The following is a 20,467-nucleotide window of genomic DNA, read 5'->3' on the forward strand; positions in this document are numbered from 1 at the left end:
GAGTCTAGACTACAATCCTTAGGGCTCTCACAAAAATATTTTTACAACATGTTTTCATTGCATACACGAAACTCCTAGATCCAGGGAAACAAACATTTTTACAAACAGACACGAAACACGATAGTAAGGTTGCATTTGTGGTTTAGTCTGGGAGACTAAGTGGTTTAGTCTGGGAGACTAGGTGATTTAGTCTGGGAGACTGGGTGGTTTAGTCTGGGAGACTAGGTGATTTAGTCTGGGAGACTGGGTGGTTTAGTCTGGGAGACTAGGTGATTTAGTCTGGGAGACTGGGTGGTTTAGTCTAGGAGACTAGGAAGGATACATGATTTCGTGATACATTGTCTTTGATTGCATATTAAATGACAGTGGTTAATATATGTGCATAGGTTGTGATTGTTCTGTTACAGACACTATGTCTTCATCCGAGAGTGGATTGTCCGTTACCGATGACCCTATGGCTATTGTGTCCGATGACGAGATCGCACCAGAGCCGGAGATCTTTACCTCAGATACTGAGAGCGACCCAGATATGCTATCAGATGACGATGATGACTTTCAGCCATTTGCATTGCCTAATTTTGGAGTTGACTTACCGCTTGCTGATGGTATTCCAGACGAGGATCCTTTTGTTATTCCCATTCCAGTCCATGATCATCTTATCATCGGGCATCCCGATGGTAAGCATATCGTGGCACCGATCCTCGCTCCCATTCCTTTAGTGGTCATCCCTCCTGGAATTGGCCTTTTGATGACTTGTTTGATGATGATGATTTCGATCTGTTTGTTGATGGTCCTCCTGATGATGCCCCTGGTGATGGAGAGTTAGATGAGGACGTTGTTGCTATTCCACTTCTTAAGATCCCTGTTATTGAGATTTCCTCTAACTCTAGTTTGCACTCTATCTCAGATTCCTTTGAGTCTGTGACGTCTTCCGCCTTGCAGGCAGTTGGATTATGACGCTATGCCACTGATTCTGATGATGATACGGCTATGTCAGCTGCACCATCTCCTCCACACAACCTTGAGCTTGATCTTGAGCTATATTTTGTTCCCGATGTTGCACCTGCTGCTCCTGAGCCTTTACTTGATCATGACCCTATTCCTTTTGGCATACCTGACATTTCACCCCTCATACCGGACCCAGTTCCTACACCCGCTGACCCTCCTGTTGTTGAGCCACTTATTCCTCCACCTGCACTCGCACTCGCACCCACTGATGTTGCTCCTTTTCACCCTGTGGAGTCTGATGTTCATCGTATTGATTTACCTATCGTTTTCTTGCAGGACATGCCCGCACCCCGTCCAGGGGAAGGCACTTTTGGCCAGTAGCCTAGTCATGATCCTCATGTTTCAGCAGCTTATCCACACATTCCCCAGTCTGCACCTTCTGCTCCATTTACTTCTTCACCGCTGGATGAGCCATTTCGATGGTTCCCACCGTACGCTATGCCGATTTCTGATCCCTACCATCCCTCTCATTTTGTTGGTTATACACGGGATGAGTTACTTTTATCACTTCAGCTTCAGTTTGAGATCGTGAGTCGTAGGATTTTGGAGCTTGAGATGACACCGCGTCCTTTACCATGTCCTTGTAAGCCTGCTTTTGTTCCCCCTCGTTCATCACCGTCTCCATTTTCACATCCCCCTACACCTCTTACTCCATTTCCAGAGTTTGATGCTCGATTGCTTACCATCGAGCAGCAGATCAGTTAACTGCTGCGTCATGTCTATAAGCTTGAGGAGGAGCTTGCGCATGTGTGCAGCTTACTTTTCTTTCCTCTACCTCCTCCTCCACCACCACCAGCATAGTTGGTTTTTGGTTTTATGTAGGTAGCGTTGCTTTTGATGAGAGCACCACTATTGAGCCTAGCTTGTGAAGCCTTTTGGAGACCACCTTTTGATTGTATGACTTTTGTAGACTGATAGACTTGTTGGACAAGGGTAGTGTGACCCTATGTTCCTTTTGATGTGATATATTTTGTAAAACATGTAACAATACTTGTGGTCGATGATTAATGAAAGCTCAATCGTCATGTTCTCATTAAATACGTTGTTAATTTACATGCTTGTAATTTGATTGTGATGAGATGCTTGCTATGATGAATGCTATTACATATATAACAACCCTCCTAATTATTTTCGACACCCTAAATATATTAAAATATCCCAATATGTCCTAAAATACACCCCGTATGCGAAAACCGAGCCGAAAATACATTATATCATTAAAAATTAAATTGAGGCTCTCGCGGGGCGCGTAGCCTTTGGCTACTGCCTACGCGGGCCGCGACCATCAAGACACCAGGCGAGCCCCGAGGCCGCCACATGTCATGATCGTGTCGAACCTATACCAACGAATCAGCAACCCTAGCAGCTACACCCCTACTACGCGGGCCGCGTAAGCCTTAATCTAATCTTACACGGGCCACGAGAGACTCGAATTGCAGCCGTATAAATTAAGGGCATCGGCTTCAGTTTCCGATCGCTCATTTCTTTTCTTTCTTACGAATTTTCACATAGTTAAAGTGATTTCCGGGCATAATACCCCCCTAAATAATGAAGTTCTGCTCTGTTGTAAGTATCATAACCCCTGGATACGTATTAGATACGCTGCCCGATTGATCTAGGGTTCCGTAACGGCTGTCGTGGTTCTGCCCGACGTAGTCGTTGGAATGTCGTCTCGGGGAGGGTATTACTAATGTTAAAATGGGTTATTATACTAACGCATGTGCATTTGTGTAATTTATAGATTGTCACCAGGAAACCCTTACAGAAAACCTAAGACAGTAATGTGAGTAATCTCCTTTTTGTAAACTGTTTTTACAAAACCTCACACGATTAATTATATATTAAACAGTTATTGAGTATTTGTAAGGATACAATTATCGTCGGTATATTTGGGGTTTTGTATACAAAATTTGTTACTACCTTGCGAGGAGTAACATGACCATAAGTCGGAACGACAGTACCGTGGGTGGTAATTGGTATGACTTGGAAACAAATGTAATTGCGCGACCGCCCTCAATATTGTACAATGGTTTTATTAAACTTGATTAAACTGAGATTCACTCACCAGTATTTCCCACTAACAAAATGTTTTTAAACGCATTTCAGGTAACAAAATGTGAAAGCCAAATAGAAGCCAGTTGGACAGCACTGAAGGCTTGAAAAAGTGGCAATAAAGTTACCTAAAATAAATAGATGTTTTTATTAAATAAAATAGGATTTATTCCTATGAAAATGTGTGTACTTAAAACTTGGGTTTTATCCCATATTATGAAAGTGTGGTATTTTACTCTCATAAAATATTTCCTAACTACGGTACTGATGAAATTTCCGCTGCCAAAATGGATAAACACAAGATACCACCATAACTGGCCACGGCCGCCCATTCCCAGATAGACAGGGGATGGGGGTTGCGACAGAAGGTGGTATCGGAGCTAAGTCACTATTTCAGCCACAGAAGCGTTCTGAGGACACCAAAATTTATCTAAAGTGTTAGGAAATAAATTGTTGAAATACGTGCATATTTGTATTTAATTATTGTGTGTTATTTGACTATTTGTTAGTTTACAATATGAGCGACCAAGGACCATCAGACGCGTATCGTCAGTTGTCTGGTTCGCCTAGAAGCAAAGGCACCTCTTCACAGCCTGCCTCTCAGGGTATTCAGCTGATAATGAAGAAGGAATATTCGTGTTTAAGGCTCAGTCTGAAGAGCCATTCCCTCCTAAAAAGAGAGGATGGTTCATTAGGGGAGCGCATGAACGTAGGAAACGAATGAAAAAGTTGCAACAACAGAGAGTCCTAGCAGCCGCTAAAAGAGAAACTGATGCATATGCCCATGATATTTAAATAGGAGTTTAGCCAATTTCCATATCCTAGCAACCACAGCAGCCGACCCTAACTTGGAACAACTGATAACACCCCAACCACTACCACTGTTCCCTAACCAGCCAATGGAAATAGAAAACAACCCAGAAAATCAAGTCGAAATGCATGATTTTAACCCAGAGGAGATACCTAGGGTACCAGCACCCAATCCCTTAGACCCAAACTACGACCCGTGGTGGGACGATAATAGGGACTACGTGCAACGTTACCCGATACCAGAAGACATGCCCATGCCGAATCTAGGAGCTTACCCAGGTTTGGACCCTCTAGATCCCTACTATGATAGTGATCAATACATTAGGGAAATTTTAGAGAATCCATACACGTACCAGGAACCCATACCCCAGATTCCAAATCCAGTCCCACAACCTGCACCCCCAATGAGTGCAGAAAATGTGCAAGAACTTAGGACATTTGGAGAAGAGATCTTAGAAAGTAGCGAGAGGATGAGACAGGTTGGAGAGCGACTCTTCTGGAAGTACGCCGAGCGCAATATGGAGTTCTGGATGAACCCATATCCGTGAAGGTGATGGTAGAGAAAGTAATAATAATAATAATAATAATAATAATAATAATAATAATAATAATAACAATAATAATAATAATAATAATATATAATATGTGTGTGTATGAAAAAAAATATTAATAATATATCATAACTATAGATGCCTACTAGTAGTGTAATTTTAATTTCAATTGTATTGTAATTTTAATTTCCAGTGTTGGTTTGTATTAGATGCATATTATATATATATATATATATATATATATATATATATATATATATATATATATATATATATATATATATATATATATATGAAAGAGTAAGTCGCAATGCTCGACGTTTTTGATCAACTTGCATATTGTGTGATTGATTGTATTAAATATTATCTTGTGACATTAATAACTGGTAAATGTTTAAAATTCAGATGGACAACGAAGTGAACCAAGAAAACCAGAATGATAATAACCCGAACGACAATAACCCGAATAATGAGAACCCGAACAACAATAACAATGGAAACCAAGCAAACAATAGTGCCATCCAACACATAGTGGCACAAAGAATTATAGATTCAATGCCATTCTTATCTAAACAGTTAGGGAAGCGGATAATAAACGTAAACATAGCAGTAAGCGACCAACTGAACCGGAACACAGCGTAAACAATTAACCCATACTTCAAGTGCCCATTCCCAAAAGAAGAAGAACCATATCTTATGGTTGTTCTTACAAAGAATTCTGGTCCTGCAAACTAATGGAATTCTCGGGCAATGAAGGGGCCATTGCAACTCTACGCTGGATAGAAAAGACTGAGGTTGTTCTAAAAATAAGCAAGTGTGCGGAAGAGGATAAGATAATGTTTGCTTCCAATCTGTTCAAGAACTCAGCCTTAGAATGGTGGAACACTATCCTTCAGTCAAGGGGAAGTGATAGGGTTTACAATATGGAATGGGAAGAATTTAAAAACATGGTAGAAAGGAAATTCTGTCCTCCCAATGAAAAGGAACAGATAGCAAATAAGTTCCTAAACCTTAGGATGACTTGAGTAGATAGTAAGGGTTATACTACTACATTATTTTAATATGCTAGAATAGTACCAACCCTTGCATCACCAGAACCAGTATTAATCTCCTGTTACATCTGGGGATTAATCGGGGAGATTAGGCATGTAGTCAAGGCAGCTAGACCCCAAACCATAGAAGAAGCTGTAGAACTAGCAAACACCTTGACAAATGAATTAGTGCGTACTCGAGAAGAAGACCAGAGGAGAAACCTAGCTTAAAGGCTTACCCAGGAATTTCGTTCTGGAAATTCCAACCGTAGGAACGTAGGTTCTACCTCTGCAACGTACTGCAAGGCTTGTAAGAAGAAGCATTCAGGAAAATGCTCCACTTACTGCAATTTCTACAAGATACCAGGACATAAGGAAGAAGATTGCAGGAGGAAACCTAATAATGGAATGTGCTTCAAATGTGGAGAAAAAGGTCACATCAAGTCGAATTGTCTGAAACTAGTTCTAGCCATGGGCAATAAGACTACCAAAAATGCTAGAGCATTTGTTCTGACGGCAGATGAAGCCAAGATGATTCCGGACGTGATAGCTGGTACGTTTTTAGTTAATGATGTTTTTGCTAAAGTATTATTTGACTCTGGAACAAACCAAAGTTTTATTAATACCTCATTTTGCAAACTTCTCAATCAACCATTAACTAAACTCTCACAAGATTGTCTAGTAGGAACAGCAAATGGGGAAACCATTAGAATTTCTGAAATCTTGCAGGGAGCAAGAATAGAAATTTTAAATCAAAAGTTTATTGCAAACCTTTACCCAATGAATCTGGCAGGATTTGATGTTGTATTAGGAATGGATTGGTTAATAGCCAATAAAGCCAGTATTTTATATGATCAAAAGTCAATTCAAGTAAAATCACCAAAAGGTGAAAAGATCACAATTAAAGGAGATAAACCATCTAGATCCACAAAATTCATCTTTGTGATAAAAACCGCAAGTTATATAAGAAAAGGATCTTTAGTGTATTTGATTTCCATAATCACTAACACTAAAGGAAAAGAACTGAAAGATATTCCAGTAGTATCTCAATTTTCAGATGTGTTTCCGGAAGAATTACCAGGACTACCGCCAGACAGAGAAGTCGAATTCAGAATCCATATGTTACCAGGGACAGCTCCAATCGCCAAAGCACCCTACCGCTTGGCACCAGCAGAAATGCAGGAACTAAAGAAACAGTTAGACGAACTGTTGGAGGAAGGATTTATACAGCCAAGTTCATCACCGTGGGGAGCACCGATCTTATTCGTTAAAAAGAAAGACGGATCGATGCGTATGTGCATTGATTACTGTGAATTAAACAAGGTTACGATTAAGAACCGGTATCCATTACAAAGAATCGATGATTTGTTCGACCAGTTGCAAGGAGCTCGATTTTTCTCGAAATCAATTTAAGATCAGGATATCATCAATTGAAGGTACAGGAAGAGGACATTCCTAAGACCGCTTTCAGAACAATGTATGGCCATTATGAATTTACTGTCATGACATTTGGTTTAACCAATACCCCAGCCGCGTTTATGGACATGATGAACCGAATATGTAAGCCATATTTGGATAAATTCATAATTGTCTTTATAGATGATATTCTCATTTACTCTAAGAATAAGGAGGAACATGCAAAGCATTTGCACGCACTTTTAAGTTTAATAAGGAAGGAAAAGCTTTATGCTAAGTTTTCAGGGTGCGAGTTTTGGTTAGAACAAGTACAATTTCTTGGGCATCTAGTCAATCATGAAGGAATTCATGTGGATCCCACCAAGGTCGAGGCAATTACCAAATGGAAAACCCTTGAATCACCAACCGAGGTTTGAAGTTTCTTAGGATTGGCCGGTTATTATAGGAGATTTATTCGAGATTTTTATAGGATAGTCATTCCCTTAACTAAGCTAACCTGTAAATCTATTAAGTTTGAATGGGGACCGAAACAGGAAGAAGCTTTTAGAATTCTTAAGCAAAGACTAACCCATGCACGCATACTAGCGTTACCAGAAGGAACTGAAGACTTTGTAGTCTATTGTGACGCTTCTAAGTTAGGTTATGGATGTGTGTTGATGCAACGTCAAAAAGTTATAGCTTACGCATCTAGACAACTTAAGAATCATGAATAGAATTATTCAACCCATGATTTGGAATTAGGAGCTATAGTTTAGCCCTTAAGATTTGGAGACATTACCTTTATGGTAGTAAGTTTACCATTTTCACTGTTCATAAGAGTTTAAGGTATGTCTTCAGGAAAAGGGAGTTGAATATGAGGCAAATACGCTGGATGGAAATTCTTAGTGATTATGATTGTAATATCCAGTATCAAGCAGGAAAAGCAAATGTGGTAGCTGATGCTTTAAGTCGAAAGTATCATGAAAAGCCAAAAAGAGTGCGTTCTCTTAAGTTAAATCTACAGGTAGATTTAAATGAACAAATTAGAGAAGCACAAGAATCCGTAATCAAGGAGGATACTGAAAAGCTAAAAGGAATGATTAAGGAATTAGAACAAGGAACCGATGGAATTTGGAGATTCCATAAGAAAAGGATGTGGATACCTAAATTAGGAAACCTACGTCATCGTATACTAGAAGAAGCCCATAAGTCTAAGTATACGATGCATCCTGGAAATGATAAGATGTATCAGGACTTAAGAAAGAATTTTTGGTGGATAGGAATGAAAAAGGATATAGCAGCTTACTTTTCTAAGTGTTTAACCTGTTCACAAGTCAAAGTTGAACATCAGAAACCCTCAGGATTGCTGCAACAGTTAGAAATGCCCGTATGGAAGTGGGAATTGATAACAATGGATTTTGTTACCAAATTACCCAAAACAAGGAAAGGTAATGATACAATCTGTGTGATTGTAGATAGGCTAACTAAGTCAACTCATTTCCTACCAATGAAGGAAACTTTCAGTATGGAACAATTAGCCAAGTTATATGTAAATGAAATAGTTTCATTACATGGAATTCCTTTATCAATTGTTTCAGATAGGGATAGTCGTTTTACCTCTCATTTTTGGGCAAGTTTCCAAAAAGCCATGGGAACCAAGTTGAATCTAAGCACAGCTTATCATACTCAAACGGACAGACAAAGCGAAAGAACAATTCAGACAATGGAAGATATGCTTAGAGCTTGTGTAATTGATTTCGAAGGTAATTGGGATGAACACTTACCCTTAATAGAATTTTCTTACAATAACAGTTATCACACAAGTATCAATGGTGCACCATTCGAAGCACTTTATGGACGAAAGTGCCGAACCCCAGTCTGTTGGGCAGAAATTGGGGAAAAACAACTATCTGGACTTGAGATAGTACAAGAAACAACTGACAAAATCATTCAAGTCAAGGAATGACTGAAAGCAGCACGCGATCGACAGAAAAGCTATGTTGATAACAGACGCAAGCCGTTGGAATTTCAAGTAGGAGACAAAGTATTATTGAAAGTCTCTCCTTGGAAAGGAGTGGTAAGGTTCATCAAAAGCGAAAAGCTAAGCCCCAGGTATGTTGGACCTTTTGAGATTATTAGAAGAATAAGACCTCTAGCCTATCAGCTACAACTGCCAGAGGAAATGGCAGGAATACATGATGTATTTCATGTACCTAATCTCAAGAAATGTTTAGCTGATGAATCGCTGGTAGTACCTCTTAAGGATATAGAGGTAAATGAAAAACTTAAATTTGTAGAAAGGCCTCTACATATTGAAGACATAAAAGTTAAGAATCTCAAGCACAAGAGATTAGTTCTGGTCAAAGTGAAATGGGACTCCAAAAGAGGACCAGAATACACATGGGAGCTTGAATCAGAAATACAAAGGAAATATCCACACTTGTTCCAGTAGATCTCGAGGACGAGCTCTAAAACAAGGTGGGGAGGATATAATAACCCTCCTAATTATTTTCGACACCCTAAAATATATTAAAATATCCCAATATGTCCTAAAATACACCCCGTATGCGAAAACCGAGCCCAAAATACATTATATCATTAAAAATTAAATAAAAACAAGAAAATTGAGGCTCTCGCGGGGCGCGTAGCCTTTGGCTACTGCCTACGCGGGCTGCGACCGTCAAGACACCAGGCGAGCCCCGAGGCCGCTACGTGTCATGATCGTGTCGAACATATACCAACGAATCAGCAACCCTAGCAGTTACACCCCTACTATGCAGGCTGCGTAATCCTTAATCTAATCTTACGTGGGCCGCGAGAGACTCGAATTGCAGCCCTATAAATTGAGGGCATCGGCTTTAGTTTCTGATCGCTCATTTCTTTTCTTTCTTACGAATTTCCACATAGATAAAGTGATTTCCGGGCATAATACCCCCTAAATAACGAAGTTCTGCTCCGTTGAAAGTATCATAACCCCTGGATACGTATTAGATACGTTTCCTGATTGATCTAGGGTTCCGTAACGGCTGTCGTGGTTCTGCCCGACGTAGTCGTTGGAATGCCGTCTCTAGGAGGGTATTACTAATGTTAAAATGGGTTATTATACTAACGCGTGTGCATTTGTGTAATTTATAGATTGTTACCAGGAAACCCTTACAGAAAACCTAAGACAGCAATGTGAGTAATCTCCTTTTTGTAAACTGTTTTTACAAAACCTCACACGATTAATTATATATTAAACGGTTATTGAGTATTTGTAAGGATACAACTATCGTCGGTATATTTGGGGTTTTGTATACAAAATTAGTTACTACCTTGCGAGGAGTAACATGACCATAAGTCGAAACGACAGTACCTTGGGTGGTAATTGGTATGACTTGGAAACAAATGTAATTGCGCGACCGCCCTCAATACTGTACAATGGTTTTATTAAACTTGATTAAACTGGGATTCACTCACCAGTATTTCCCACTGACAAAATGTTTTTAAACGCGTTTCAGGTAACAAAATGTGAAAGCCAAATAGAATCCAGCTGGACAGCACTGAAGGCTTGAAAAAGTGGCTATAAAGTTACCTAAAATAAATAGATGTTTTTATTAAATAAAATAGGATTTATTCCTATGAAAATGTGTGTACTTAAAACTTGGGTTTATCCCATATTATGAAAGTGTGGTATTTTACTCTGATAAAATATTCCCTAACTACGGTCCTGATGAAATTTCCGCTGCCAAAATGGATAAACACAAGATACCACCAGAACTGGTCGCGGCCGCCCGTTCTTGGATAGACAGGGGACGGGGGTTGCGACAACATACGTACTATATAGTCATTATACGAATAAGACCTGACCTATACAATCTTCTTTTAGAAGATGCCTCCTTGGAGGAACACTTAGTTGCCCACAAGCGAGGCAAAATTGCAAGAACGAATTTCACAGGCAGTAGCACAACATGAGGCCTTATGCTCTGAACACAGCGGAGGTACCTCAGGAAATAACCCACCTCACGGTAATGTTTAAGTCCCTTAAGACACATTACAATACGTTTGGACATTTCCAAGTACGTTTGCTAATGCTTTATGTGAATGATGTCGCTTGTACAGGTTGTACTTACAAGCAGTTCCTGGACTGTAAGCCTCTGAACTTTGACGGTACTGGAGGTGCCGTAGCATTTGTAAGATGGGCAGAGAAGACGGATTCTGTGCTGCGAATGAGTAAGTGTGCGCCGGAGCACCAAGTCACTTACATATCTGGACTATTTCTAGATGGAGCCCTGTCGTGGTGGGACCTTCAGGTTCAGACTCTAGGTGAGGCTGCAGCGTATGCTATGACTTTGGATGAGTTGAAAGAGCTGATGCGTAAGAAGTACTGTTCAAGGGCTGAAATTCAAAAGTTGGAAACCGAGTTTTGGAATCTGAAAATGGATGGTCCTAAGATAGCTGAGTATGTGCAGAGATTCCATGATTTGTCTCGTGTTATCCCCTACATGGTAGAGCCAGAGTTCAAGCGAGTTGAACGTTTCATTTGGGGATTGGCACCCCAAATTCTGAGCATGGTGACTATTTCTAAGCCTCCAACGATTACTGATGCCATTGATTTGAGTGTGGCATTGACTGAGGAAGCGATCAGATTGGGCAAGTTTTCCATCTCCGAGCAGAAGAAGAAAGAGACTCATGTCGAGTCATCAGGAGAGAACAAAAGGAAGTTCTCAAATTTCAAGAAGGGTACTCGTGCAAACAACAATGCCAACAAGCGTAGAGACGCTAACCCACCAGCGGAGGCACAAGCTGGTGCTACTGGGGCTGCTACTGCTGAGAACAAAGGGAAGGGATACATGGGCACCCTGCCCAAATGTAATGTATGTCAGTATCATCATGCCGGCCAGTGCAAGTTTAGGAAATGTGAATCCTACGGAAAGAATGGCCACTCGAAGGAAACGTGTTGGGTTGGTAATGGCCGTGGAAATGGTGGTCAGAGAGGAAATGGCAATGCCAATGGTAACCGTGGCGGAAACGGTAATGGGAATAGAAATAACCAGGGAGGTAATGGAAACAGAAACAAAAACGGAAACCAAGCAGGAAGTGGAAACCGCGGAGGAAATAACAACAACAATCAAGGTGGTACTGGAAACAGACAAGGTTGCTTTAGCTGTGGTGATGTTGGGCATTTCAAGCGGGATTGCCCAAAGAATAACAAAGCCCAAGGAAGAGTCTTCAACATTGGAGCTAGGGAAGCTCGTCAAGATTCGAATGTAGTCACTGGTACGTTCCCTATCAACTAACATTTTGCATCTGTGTATTTGATACCGGTGCCGACTATAGCTTCGTATCTCTAGAGTTTAAGAATGTACTTGGGTTAGTTGCCAGTAAGTTAGATATCCCGTATTCGATAGAACTAGCTAATGGGAAGCTAGTAGAAGCTGGTGAAGTAATTCGAGGTTGTGTGATAGAGCTTGGAGAGCATGAGTTTACGCTTGATCTGCTGCCAATTGAGTTTGGAAGTTTCGACGTGGTGGTTGGAATGGATTGGTTGTCAAGTAACCGAGCTGAGATCGTATGTCATGAGAAGATTATCCGCATCCCGATGGCGAATGGAGAAACGATTGTAGTGCACGAGAAAAGCATGATATGCCTCTACGGATTATCAGTTGTTTGAAGGCACATAAGTTTTTGCGGAAAGGATGTGTTGCCTTCTTGGCTCACGTAGTTGATAAAGAAGTCGAAGAACCGAAGCTCGAAGATATCCCTATGGTAAGGGAATATCCTGAAGTCTTCCCCGAAGACTTGCCAGGACTACCGCCCCAACGACAAGTCGAATTCCACATTAACTTGGTTCCAGGCGTCGCGCCTGTAGCCAAGGCACATTATCGACTTGCGTCTTCAGAGATGCAAGAGTTGTCGACGCAGCTTCAGGAGCTTCTGGACAAGGGATTCATTAGACCAAGCTTCTCGCCTTGGGGAGCTCCAGTTCTGTTTGTCAAGAAAAAGGACGGTAGTTTTCGTATGTGCATTGACTACCGAGAGCTGAACAAGTTAACCATCAAGAATCGGTATCCTTTGCCGAGGATTGATGATTTATTCGATCAACTTCAGGGTTCGAGTTATTACTCCAAGATCGATCTTCGATCAGGTTATCACTAGCTACGGATTCAAGAAGAGAGTATACCAAAGACTGCCTTTAGAACTCGTTATGGACGCTATGAGTTTCTAGTAATGCCGTTTGGTTTGAGAAACGTGCCGGCAGTATTTATGGATTTGATGAACCGAGTTTGCAAGCCATATCTCGATAAATTCATGATTGTATTTATCGATGATATTTTGATCTATTCGCGGATGAAGGATGAGCATGAGCAACACCTTAGAGCCATTTTAGAGCTGCTAAAGAAGGAGAAACTGTATGCTAAGTTCTTGAAGTGCGAGTTCTGGTTGCGTGAGGTGCAGTTTCTCGGTCAAGTGGTGAATGAAAATGGAATTCATGTGGATCCCACCAAGATCGAGGCGATTAAGAATTGGGAAACTCCGAAGACGCCAACCTAAATCTGACAGTTTCTAGGCTTAGCAGGGTATTATCGTAGATTCATTGAGGATTTTTCTAGAATCGCTCAACCGCTTGCAACACCTCAAAAATTTATGTCCAATAATGTATTGACACGTGTCATAAGCTTTGAACGTGTAAAAGAATACTTTAGAGGGACTAAAGTTGACAAACAGAGAAAGTAAGTGAATATAAGGGTTCAAAGTGTTAGCAATGAATAAATATATCATACAATAGCCTTACACGATGTTTATACCCTTAAACGAATAAATCATGGATCATACGAAACTAAATATGAAAGAAAGTGAGAAATTTCAAACTACAGGGGTTAAATGTGTCAATATGTTTAAAGTATACCTCTGAGTGATCTTTTAGCAAACCCGAAGCTTTGTAATGGTAAATCATGCTCACTAGAATGTGTGATAAAAATTTCGTAAAGTTTCGTTATCGTATGAGAAAAAGTTATGATGAAATTCGTATACGAGAGGTTAAAAGCGTCAACGTCGAAATCTAAGGCCTTACGGGTGATCACAAGGTTAAACAAGGACTTAACGGAGTTTGGTTAAGTCTTAAGACCCTTAAAAGTAAGGTTAGAGGGCCAAAAATGCAAGAAAAACACTTAAAACCACGTTTGGAAAGACCAGGGCCCAAATTGCAAATAGCTGAAAGTTTTGAAACCTGACTTGGGCCTCATACCGGCCACGTAAGGCCCTTAAGGAACCTTACGCGGGCCGCCTGGATGTCTGCAGCAAACAAAAAATGTACAGCTTCCTGTTAAAGCTGTTAAACCGACTTCAAACTCTTGTTTTGCATACCAGGGACTGCCCCAATGGTTTTTCATGCATAGAGGGCACCTGTAAACATCTCATAACATGTGTAGACTTCCTTGGCATCATCTTATGAGATCAAAATCACTATATAAGGAACCCACTTGTTGTAACACTTGTGCACACTCACTTGAAACATTCACAACTTCATTTCTGGAGCTCCTCTGATCAACCTCAAGCTTCCTAGTGATCTCTAGTCGTAAATAGGACTCTTGTAAGTGTCCTTAACCCTTCCTAATTCAGTTTAGCTTAGTTAATTAGCTAAAAGTCAAACCGTCGTAATTAAGGTTTGACTTCGAGATTACTCATAATTTATTCAGTCAAATCTCGAATTAAAAATACCTATGAGTGGGTAATTATGTGGGTAATAAACCCTTAAAAGGGTACCCTCTGATTCCCACTCTAGCTATGTCAATTGTCGGGTCAAAGTTAACTTTAAAAAGTCAACAGAAAGCTTATTTTCAAATTAAGGCATAATTAACAATGTAGAAGCCATGCAACCTGTTTTATCATTAAAATAACTTGGTAATTAATGTAAGAACATGTCTAAACATGTTCACCCTGACAATTTTCAGTTTAGGCTCGGTTCGGAACCGAAAGTCGCATAGTTTGACTTCTGCTTTGACTTTCAGTTCTGACCCGTTTAAGCATAGTTTAGAAGTGCCTTAGAGCTTATTTAGGACTAGGTTTCATGTTAGTATAACCCTCTGAGATTATACAACTTGATTCACTAGTTATCCATTTCACATGCATGTTTCCGTTAAATGCTTATATGTTGACCATTATGCCCAAATGACCTTAAAATGTGATTTTTGAAAATATAAAAGAGTAGGCACCTTAGTTACTGATTTATAAACTTGTGCCTAAAATTTGACATAAGTTTGAGGTCTAGATTAAGAGTTATACTCATTAGCGTAATTAGAAAGCTTTTTATTAATTAAATAACATAATTAGTGTATAGCCTATCTAAACCCAATTTTTGATATCAAAAATTTTACCCACTGATGTAATATAATATTTTGGGATTTTTGGAGATTTTTATTTATTTTTAGGTTGAGCATAACTTAGAGTTCTAAGCCTAATTCGGTTATTGTCGGTTTTGCCCTTTTAGGATATAAAATGAGTTTTACAAATGCTTTTGATACCAAACCTTTTTCTACTGATCTAATATAATAAATAAATAATTTTGAGCCTTCTGGAATAATAAAAATATCAGATTTCCTTGGAAAACCCGGAAATGGCTCCAAATCGTCTTTTTAAGCGTTTTTAACGCATAGTATGTATTAAAACTATTTTAAACATATAAGGTTTGGTGCCTACTGATATATTCAGTAAATTTTTATATTTTAACAGTAAGCAAAAGATTTAAACTCGTATTTCCAGTTTTAACCTTTTAGGCTTATGTGAAATTACCAAAATGCCCCTACGGTGCATAGTATGGTTATAATTAATAAATTTCACATATATATGATACCCTACTGATATAGCTTATTAAACTAAGTAATTTTACTGATTATATCAGACCTGTAACGCAGATTAATATTTAAACTCTTTTATAACCTTTTAAATGACCAAAATGCCCTTACGGGGCATAATTTGAGTTTAAAATCACTTTGGGCATAATAAAAGATATCTTACTGATGTCACAACATATTTAAAGCATATTAACTTAGGAAACTTGTATGTGATTCATTTGGTTACCCGTTACGCACTTTTCGCGTTCGGATCGGCTTATGTAACGAGTTTGCATATATTAGCCGAAACGGGTCAAACCATATCATTTTTGTCTCATAATCCAGAATGTGTTTAGTTTACCCATATTATACAAGTCTCTAGACTTGTCGGGTCTAAATCACATTCTATTCCGGTTTTTGCTTAATCATGCGTTTGAACCGTATCTATCTTTAAAACTAACCGGTCTAAGCTTAGGCTAAATTAAAGACCCGTTAGGAATCTAATAGGTTATTATAAACCTTCGTTCCAGAATAGGAGACCCGGTAAAAGCTACGTGCACTTGCTTATTGTGATTATTACTTGCAAAGGTAAATACTTTTAACTTATTTTCCCTTATACGGGCTTGGGGTACGGTATATAAAATACCGCTTGGTCGGGCATTGAATCTTTAATTGTATAGTGGTTAATTCATTGAAATGACCCGTTTAAATTGTTTTGTTTGCTTAAAACCTTTGGGGGGTTAATGACCATGTCCCAGATATCCTTGGCATCATTTTAAGAAATGTCCACGACCTTAGCACGCGGGTGTAGGCGTACACCCGCCAGTGCATTTATAAATAATAAGGTATAACCGCCGGTTTCGGGAATAACCCGTCGCGGGACTATACCATGTAGTGTGTCAATTAATCTTTAACCCGGTGTTCAACCCGGGCTACTGAACGTATAAGAAACATGTGATTCTTTTACAAGATTATATACAAATAATTATCCCAAGTTATAAAATATTTTGTGCCATGTGCATTCAAATCAATTTTCAAACATTTTCAAAATGAGTCAGTTAAATTGTATTTACCAGTGCAAACTGACGTATTTTCCCAAAAAGGTTAAGTGCAGGTACTACTCGTAATAGGCCGGCCTCTCCTTAGCATCAATAAGAGTCTCGCAAGTTTGGATGCATTAAGTCTATTGAACAAAGTTTCCTCTTTATTTTGATCCGCCTGTGGATCTGTTTCAACTACTTTGTGATACTTAAATATTACAATCTATTCAGTTGAAAAAAATCTATCTTTTGCTTCTGCTGTGCATTTATATTTGTGTTGTTTGACTATGATGATATCAACCACGTCACGATACTCCCCACCGGGCCACCGGTAATACGTGGAAATATCAGGGTGTGACAGGTTGGTATCAGAGCCAACACTGAGTGGATCAAACACTAGCCTTTTGTGTTTAATCTCAGTGCACAAATTGCACATTCCTCTATCCTCGAGTCTAGACAAATAACATAGGACAAATTCTGTTTTGTTTTATTTTTGTCTTTCATTTTATATATATTCTTGTTGTTATCTTTGTTTATGATTGACAGGTTTGACAATGCCGCCACGATTCCGGAGAGGCAGAGGCAAGGCCCCGTTAACGGGCCATGATCACGAGGTCGGGCCTTCCCACCGGCGCACACCATCAATTACCATGAGCACCAGTCCCCAAGAGCCTTGGAGGACTTACATTGAACCCGGGAGGCGATCCGTCTCCCTAAGCTCCTCACCATCATACCTTCATTCTTTTGGGCCTCAGTCTGAGAATGAGCCCAACAACCCCCAACCTTCGTTCATACCTCTTCAGCGATCGAATTCGCACCATTCATTCAATGACCCCACTCCTGCTTTTCAGAGCCGGTTCAACCCTGCTAACTACATTCAAGAACCCGTGGGTTTTAACCCATTGGGACCAGAGGACCATTTTTCCGGCGGTCACGCCATGGATATGGACGAGGACTCAGACCCCGTCGAGCCTGCAACCGGAACCCCAAACCATCCCATCGAAATCTCTAATGGGTCTTCTTTTCATGGATCACCTTACCGTGGTCCTGACAGCTACCAGGCAAGGTTCAACCAGTTTGAGTGGTATTTTACCTCCTCTGAGCACTCGTCCCCATACCACCACCACCACCACCAGCAGGATCCTTCCGAGGATTCTCGATTCGTGGCAGTTACTCCGCCACCACCACCACCAGTTGTGCAACCGCCTCCGGAGCCACCGAGGCGGAGAAGATCAAACGCACGGATGTCCGTACGAGGATGAGTCCGCATCAGCACTCCTCAACCCTCGATTGGCAGCCACTACCCACCACTCCAAGAAGAAGAACCGCAGATGGGGGGACCATCAAACCCCATCTCGGAAGTAGACTCTGAGCCTGTGGCACCACCGTTGGGTTTTGGTAACCCAATCCCTGCATACGCCGGTTCAGCGGCGTATAATCCATTCGAGCAGCCAGGCCATACAAATTACAACTATGTGGATGTTGATCCTTATCAAGCGGCGTGGGACTACAACGCTCTTCATCCTGAAGGGCCCTATGGTGGTCCTTGGACTACTGGGCACCCACCTTATGTGTACCTGCATCCGCCACCTCCTCAACCACTGTATCAGCCACCGCCGCGGCCGCAGCTGATCCCGCCAGAACGCCAACAAGAGGTTCTTGATAGATTAGACCAAGTTGAGCGGGAAGTTCAAGAAGACCGCATTGAACGTCAAGGCTTCTTCAAGGGTTTAGCAGGCCTACTCGGGAAGTCCAAGAGAAGGGATTATTGAAGACCCTTGTTTATTTATTTAGTTGTAATCAAGTTCCTGCGTAGACTTTTGTTTATGTACTCAGCCCTTGCGTGGGCTTGTCTTTTTGTATTCTGCTCCTGCGTGGGCATGTCTTTCTGTTGACCCCTGCGTGGGTATGTTTGTTTGTTTATTTCGCCCCTGCGTGGGCATGTTATTTCTTAGAAGTCCCGTTTAGGGCAAAATTTGTACTATTTGAATTGGTAATGGAATGGTTTAATTTTAATTTTCATATTTATTTATTGTTAATTATAAGCATAAACATAAAACATAAAATAAATGAAAATAACATTCCTATTAAAAGATCTACCATTATAATAAAATGGCAAAATCTAAAAAAAAAGGACAAGACCTAGCCATGTGTCATCTTAAGACAGGGCCAAGATGGTAGTTCCATAATTGGATTCAGATCCATATTAACACCTCAATCTAGGATTGTTCTACGTTAATTATTAATAGAATCTTAAAGGTAAAACCTAGTCTACATGTTGTTGCAGACATGACCAAGATGGTAAAACCTACGCAAAAGATTCCAATTTTTGTTAACATCTGAAAGCATGTTAACATTTCTGACAAACTGTGATACGATAAAATCACATAGGTCATCTTTAAATAGGGATATTTCAATTTCCCTTATTTATATAACCATCCCTTATGGATAAAGTGTCTGCGGGCTATAATTAACGTCCGTTTGGACTAAAGACAGTAGTAGCCTACAACTACCTGTCTAGAAAAAGGTAATGAACTTTGATTCAAACCTTAAATACCTTGATTCTGTAAAAATCTTGGTTTATAAATTAAATCTGTCTGTATGATTAGGCTTTTGTGCTATTATTAAAAATTATAATATAGGATTGTAATAAAGGTCCTGAATATATAAATAATTAACAAATTAACCCAACATGGCTATTAAAACCATGGTTAATAATTCATAAAACACTGTAAAAGCTTCTAAATAAACCTTGTCCATTATTTTCTTATATGTAGCACTTAAAGCTACATGGCTGGGTCTGATGAGGTAAACAGTCATCCGGTAGAAAACCATGAAAACGCTAAGATACATGTGACCGGAGCAGAACTGCAATCATTAGTAGATAATGTTGTTGCAAAAGCTATGGAACGGCAGTATAGTGAATCTAGTGGAACTCAAAGTAGGACTCTATCTACACTGCATTCCAAGCCTAAGACTCATTCTGAGGCTCACAGCAAGCCACCCTCTAAGAAAGAAGAGCCAAAGAAGGATGATGATCGACATTCCTCAAACCAAAACAGTGTTCCGTCCAAAAGAATAGTATTTGATGACAAACCACGTGCTAAAGGTTGAACCTATAAATACTTTGTTTCTTGTAAACCCCGGGATTTCACTGGGGAGAAAGGGGCAGTGGATTGCATGACTTGGTTGGATGAGATGGACACTTTGGTAGATATTAGTGGATGTGCTGAAAGGGATATTGTAAAGTTTGTATCTCAGTCTTTCAAGGGTGAGGCCCTAGCCTGGTGGAGATCGTTGATTCAAGCTACCGGGAAGATTCCACTGTATAATATGACATGGGATCAATTTGTTGCTCTCATCAAGGGAAACTACTACCCTCAGCATGAGGTGGAAAAGATTGAGTCTGATTTCCTATCGTTGGTTATGAAGAACCTGGATTGCCAAGCTTATCTTACGAGTTTTATACAATGTCAAGGTTGGTTCCTTATCTAGTGACCCCGGAACCCAAAAGAATAGCTCGTTTCATTGGGGGTTTAGCCCCAGAAATTAAGGCAAGTGTAAAGGCCTCTCGGCCAGCTACTTTTCTGTCTGTAGCAGATATATCATTGTCCCTTACATTGGACGCTGTCAGGCAGAGATCGCTGAGGAACTCGGATGCTGAGAAAAGAAAACGTGAGGATAACAACTCATGGCGGTCAGATAAGAAGCGTAAGGGAAACAATGACCATAAAAAGGGTTCAGGATCTAAGAAGGAGGGCCAGCAG

At 40.2% G+C, this 20,467-nt stretch overlaps 1 protein-coding gene across 1 annotated transcript; it reads left to right on the forward strand.

Moving 5' to 3' along the window:
- The first annotated feature begins 17,254 nt into the window (after nucleotides 1-17,254).
- LOC110875750 (extensin-like) lies at nucleotides 17,255-18,472 on the forward strand. The gene is made up of 2 exons (XM_022123953.1): nucleotides 17,255-17,784; nucleotides 17,998-18,472. Exons 1-2 carry the CDS (start codon nucleotides 17,255-17,257, stop codon nucleotides 18,470-18,472), a joined length of 1,005 nt encoding a protein of 334 aa, XP_021979645.1.
- Nucleotides 18,473-20,467: the final 1,995 nt, after the last annotated feature.

The sequence above is a fragment of the Helianthus annuus genome, chromosome 9 (genome assembly GCF_002127325.2).
Source record: "Helianthus annuus cultivar XRQ/B chromosome 9, HanXRQr2.0-SUNRISE, whole genome shotgun sequence".
Classification (NCBI taxonomy): Eukaryota; Viridiplantae; Streptophyta; class Magnoliopsida; order Asterales; family Asteraceae; genus Helianthus; species Helianthus annuus.